Raw genomic sequence first — 5,822 nt, 5'->3', positions numbered from 1 at the left:
TTTGTCACCAGGTGGATCCATTGGCAAATAAAAAATATAAATATATGTTACTCTGGTGTTTGAAATATAAATTATGTACAATAAAAAACGTTTTCCGACGTTTCGGTTGTATTCAACAACCTTCATCAGGGGAAGTGAAAGATAAAATTTACACGAAAGCTAAGATATAAACCAAAGCGCTAATTAAAAAATTCCAAAGTTAGTGTCATTTTTTCTTTTCTGCAATAGTCAAATGCAAGTACTCCTTGGGGAGTACTGGCGACAAAGGAAAGTTCTTGAGGCTTGGGAAATAAACTGTGCTAAAGACCCCCTCAACCGAGACGATGGAGCACTACTCCCCAAGAAGTACTTGCATTTGACTATTGCAGAAAAGAAAAAATGACACTAACTTTGGAATTTTTTAATTAGCGCTTTGGTTTATATCTTAGCTTTCGTGTAAATTTTATCTTTCACTTCCCCTGATGAAGGTTGTTGAATACAACCGAAACGTCGGAAAACGTTTTTTATTGTACATAATTTATATTTCAAACACCAGAGTAACATATATTTATATTTTTTATTTGCCAAAAAAAAAAAAACTAGTTTAACCTAAAAACTTAAACAGGTTCTTATTTTAGAAAATGACCTCGAAAATTCAACTAACTATGATTCAACCGTCTGGAAAAAAATTTAAACTGCACAGATCTTAAGTAAAGCTATGATACTGGCAGTTTATGGACGCAATTTTAGCAATTACGTAGAGAAACGTGAACAATTGCGTAGAGAAACGTGAAAAATTCAGGACTTCAACGGAGTTTGAACCCGTGACCTTGCGATACCGGAGCGACGCTCTAACCAACTGAGCTATGAAGGCACTGGCGTTGGGAGCTGGTCATTTGTGGGTTCTAATTTTCCCGTGAGGAATAAATCAGTGAAGGGAATTATATATGAAATGATTTCATATATCATTTCGTTCATTGCACATCATGGTTATGATTGAAATATAAAGGTATCAGCATCCTCATCAGAGGAAATCAATTATACCATATGAATCATTTGTGGAAATAAAAACCAATTTAATTAAGAACCTAGATAGCCTAAAACTACCGTAAATACCATTCTTATAAGCCTAACTTGGAAAAATGTAAGTTCTTATATGTCGGTGTTTACTGTACTCATGCAGTTGGAAAAAATCCCTAGAAAAACGAAAGCAGGAACTCGAACCCGCGGGATTGCGCTCCACCATCAACTTAGCTATCATGTAAATTTGTTGATTATCATTTAATTGCAACTGTGCAATCGTAAGAGAGGTGAATAGAAGAGAGGTTTAGTAAGTTAGAAAGTTTAAGGCCTGGTGAATTAGTGAACTGATGAAATCATTCTATCATAACGTGAAATCATGCTTTCCTTATTTGGCTTTGCTTATTACTGCTTGTAGCCTCGTTTCCAGACATCCTGGGAACGAGGTTGCACTGATTGATCTTTTCATCCCGAAAGAAAACGTTCCGCTTCGATCTCAATAGCCGGTTAGTTTTTTCTCATTTGCATTACGATGTAATCCTGAACGTGGATGCTGCGTAGCCCAAAATTGCCTCACATACATGCTAGATTATATTGTACATGTAATGCAAATGAGAAAAACTTAACCGTGAAAAGGGCTACATGTATTGCGTTTCGTTGGCTAGGTGATAACCGCCGAGCGTCGGGGAGCTGTGGGTGCGCTGTTATACGTAGATCCCAGTGTCGTGGCTCAGGAAGGATACGCTAGTAAGGACACTTATCCTGAAACAGTATGGATGTCAAAAGATGCTGTATTTTCCAGAGCACTTAATGTGCATTACGGTGACCAGTTAACACCAAATTTGCCTTCCATTCCCGGAATGTATCGCAGACCTAGAAATGAATCTTCCCTGCCCAGTATTCCAGCTCAACCAATCTCTTACGGAGATGCTTTGCATCTCTTTAGTCTTCTCAAAGGTAGGTTATTTCCTTAATTTGCCCGTGAGGCTCCTATTATAGCTTTCGTCTTTCCCTCATCAGCTAACATGCATGTTTACTAATCTTGCATATATTTTATATCCTTTATGTTTCCTTTTTATTTTTTCTTCCTCAATCTTTTATGTTATGTTTAAAAAACGAGTAGCAGTGTTTTATCGTAAAAACGTCGATTGTTTTTAGACCCGATAAAACATGTGCTCCGAGTGTTTTGAACGCCTTCAAAAACATTTCACAAAGAGGGTGTTCCCCGGGATTCCGAACAAAAGTTAAAAAAGTGAGGGGAATATATTCGCATACAAGAAAAACAATCTTGGCCTCATTACTATTCTTTATATAGAGAATTCTAATGAAGAGTGTTTTTTGGGCTTAAAGCCTTTATGTCTTTTAGGCTCATGGGTTATTAATGAATTTTTGAAATTCGTGACTTTATTGTATCGTATTTTACTATTATGTTTGCCATTATCTTTGTTCAAGTAAAAGAGCTTTAGAAGTTTCCCATGGGAGTGATTAAAAACACGACGTCTTTCTTGCTCAGAAGCGCAAAGGGTTAGCTCTAGCCAAACGTCTTGGCCGATTTTAGATTAACTGAGGAAAAGGAGATTACGATTAACTTTGAAATATTAAACGCATAGAAATTTGTTTCTCTAGCCTTTGGCCCGTTCAGCAAAAAAAAAAAAAAAAAAAACAGAAGAATTTACTGATTTGGGATACTTGTTCATGGCCTTAAAGTGCCCATAACCCCAAAATATTTTTTTCGCTAAAATGAATCTTTGCACCTGTTCGAAACGCATCGCGGCTATTTTTTCCTTTTTCTAACAAATCCTGCTATTTTAGAGGCTTCGAAAGTTGCGAAAATCCAAGCATCTTTTGTTCACGATCGAGTTAGAAGGGGAGTGGGTCTATTCCTGTTTTTACGTCACAAAGTGATTTACATTGCATTAACTCTTTGTAAAAATGCATCCAAATTAGATTGTGACGTGAAAACAGGAATAGACCCACTCCGCTTCTGACTCGGCCGTGAACAAAAGATGCTTGGATTTTTGCAAAAGAAAAGGAAAAAGAGAGCTGGATCGAGGACATAATGACGTCAAAGGATCACTAGTTTACGAATGCAGAGCATGTGCACCCCGCAGAAAATTCACATAACATGTAGGTGTCTATTTGAAATCAAGGCTTAAAACGTTGGTCGCTTAGTGTTTATTTAACATAGTTTTGAAATTCAAAGAAAATTAAGGATTGATTTTTTGTCACAAGGGCACTTTGAACGACTATCTTTGTTTATGTATACATTATGGAGTTCTATATAACCTGGAAACGTTATTGGTTAGTAGCCTTTGAACAAGGATTTGGCAAAGCAAAGGGGACATGTGACTTCTTGTTTCTCATTTTCTGACCAGGGTGCAACAGAGTAACATTTCCCCCACCCTCTACTTTTTTCCCTCTAGGAGAAGAGGTTCCTTCTACTTGGCGTGGTGATCTCAAGGTCACGTACAGATTCGGCCCAGGCTTCAGCAAGCCTAATACAACCTTGCGATTGCGTGTGAATAACAAGCTGGTCGTGAAATCAATATATAACGTTATCGGTACCATCAAAGGTCACGCTGAACCCGATCGCTATGTGCTGCTTGGGAATCATCGAGATGCAGAATTTTTTGGTGCGGTGGATGCGTCCAGTGGCACTGCGACTTTGATGGAAATATCCCGGATCCTTGGAAAGCGTAAAAGTGACGGCTGGCGACCGCGACGGACGGTCAAGTTCTGCAGCTGGGGTGCTGAAGAGTTCGGCTTGATCGGTTCAGTTGAATGGGTTCAAGAAAACGCAAAGCTGTTGTCTAACCGAGCAGTGGTTTACTTGAATACTGACGTAGCTGTTGGTGGAAACTACGTTGTGATTGCACAGACTTGCCCAATGATAGAGAACGCTGTTTTTTGTAGAGCTAAGAAGGTGAAGGATCCAAGTAAGTCTAGCGTCTACGATACAATGAAGAGCAGATTTCCTTCAAGGAGGAACAAAGGTGAGCCTGAAACCATTCCCTATATGTATTTCAGCGACTATTTACCATTTTACATGAGTATTGGGATACCCTCTGTAGACTTCTCTTATTTTCATGGACATGATGATCAATACAGATTGTATCCAGTTTACCACACCCAAGAAGATAGCTTTTATTGGATGGAAACATTCATCGATCCGAAGTTTGAATACCACGCCACCATGGCAAAATTGGTCGGCGGATTGCTTCTGGATTTCAGCGAAGCGCTTGTCTTGCCGTATGATGTGGTTCGTTATGCAAAAGCAGTAAGTGCTTCGTTTGAATTTCTCGAGAAAGAGCTTCTGAATGCCAACAACAATATTCAAACCCAGCATGTTAAAAGTGCTATCCGAGAGTTTACAAATGCCAGCAATCTTTTTCAAGCCACCAAAGAAGAATTAAATGGAAATGGAAGCGAGCTCATTCTACGGGCCATAAACGATCAACTTGTCCAGGTAGAAAAAGCGTTTATTACTCCTTACCTCAACGTCAGTGACCCAATGTATAAGCATGTTTTCTCCAGGAATTATTACGGGCTCTGGTTTCCCGGAGTTACAAGAGCAATGCAGAATGCAGTGAAAACCAACGAATTCAGTGAAGTCAAGATACAACTCTCTCTGGTCGAAGAAGCACTCTTGTCTGCAGCTGATATCCTTAAGCCTTTAATTTGTAAATAAGAGGATAATTTTAAAGTCCAAACATCTTGTGACTTCCAAGACTTTTCAAGATTAGACTGGCTTTAGTAGGAGCGTCCGGCCATAAAGAGTTGAAAGTCGTTGTGCTGGGAAAGCTATGAAGACCTATTAACCAGGGGTTTCGATACCATTAGAATTTACCATTAGTGACTGGCGATGGTAGAATAGGCGGCTTGAGCAAACTAGAGAGCGAACGGTCTTCTCTTTTATCAGATTCTTCTCCGAAGTTGATAAAATTGTGTAACTCCGAAGTAGCTGGTATACTTGATAAACATACGCCACCAAAGTATTTTGTGGTTGTACTATTCCCCTGCCTTTCTACGGTTTCGCGAGAAGAATCAAACGTGAGGGAAAGAACCCATAGTCGACTTAAAGGAGATGGTGGTGAACTAGATCATCAAATGATTGTCGTCAATTTATTATGCAAGACCGAGTCGTAAATCAGCTTATTCTGCTCTCAGACTTACTGATAACTGCCTTGATTTGAAGCGGCTCAGTAAGATGCTCTTCTTTCGTAGCAAACATTGCAGAACAGATTTCCTGCTCTAATACACAAATGTTCACTGGCAAACATACGTGTTCGCTCTTGCAAGCTGACGTTCTTCTCCTCGTTCTTTCCGCGTTTTTTTATATTTTCCTTCTATTAAAGTTAGACCGCTCCTTTGAAATTGAAGCAAACTGGTTTTGGCTGTCACTTAAGAAGGGGGTAGTAGTCTAGTAACTAGGAAAAATTGACTATTTTCACTATAAAAAAAAAATTAAAGTCTGCTTACGAGCCTGTAGCCCGTAGCATGCAGCGACTAGAGTATTTCTTCTTCCCCCTGGATGGGATGCTAGTCCAAAGCAGGGCTACCCCCAACGCTAGCATTAAATTCGCCGGTACCCATTAATACACCTGGGTGGAGACAGGCACCGTGAGAGTAAAGTGTCTTGCCCAAGAACACAATACAATGTCCCCGGCCAGGACCCGAACCCGGACCACTCTATCCAGAGTCGAGCACTCTGACCATGAGGCCACCGCGCCCCCTCCCATAATGCAATACGTTTGGGGGAGGGGTATTAACATAAAAACAATACAAGTTATTTACTCTTGGGGCTGTAGCAATCATGCTTAAGT

General features: G+C 39.7%; 1 protein-coding gene across 2 annotated transcripts in view; it reads left to right on the top strand.

Moving 5' to 3' along the window:
* The window catches only part of LOC137967663 (aminopeptidase NAALADL1-like), a 13,519-nt gene extending 8,020 nt beyond the window's left edge, over positions 1-5,499 (top strand). Inside the window, exons 4-5 of one of the 2 annotated variants that reach the window (XM_068814189.1) lie at positions 1,665-1,956; positions 3,423-5,499. In XM_068814189.1, coding sequence (XP_068670290.1) covers positions 1,665-1,956; positions 3,423-4,687 — 1,557 coding nt within the window. In that variant the 3' untranslated portion in view covers positions 4,688-5,499. The remainder of the gene's footprint in view (positions 1-1,664; positions 1,957-3,422) is intronic. The other variant, XM_068814190.1, reaches the window with a different exon arrangement.
* Positions 5,500-5,822: the final 323 nt, after the last annotated feature.

This window comes from Montipora foliosa, chromosome 8 (assembly GCF_036669935.1).
Source record: "Montipora foliosa isolate CH-2021 chromosome 8, ASM3666993v2, whole genome shotgun sequence".
Lineage (NCBI taxonomy): Eukaryota > Metazoa > Cnidaria > Anthozoa > Scleractinia > Acroporidae > Montipora > Montipora foliosa.
The sequence above is the reverse complement of the archived record's forward strand: the minus strand, read 5'-3'. Positions and strand labels throughout refer to the sequence as shown.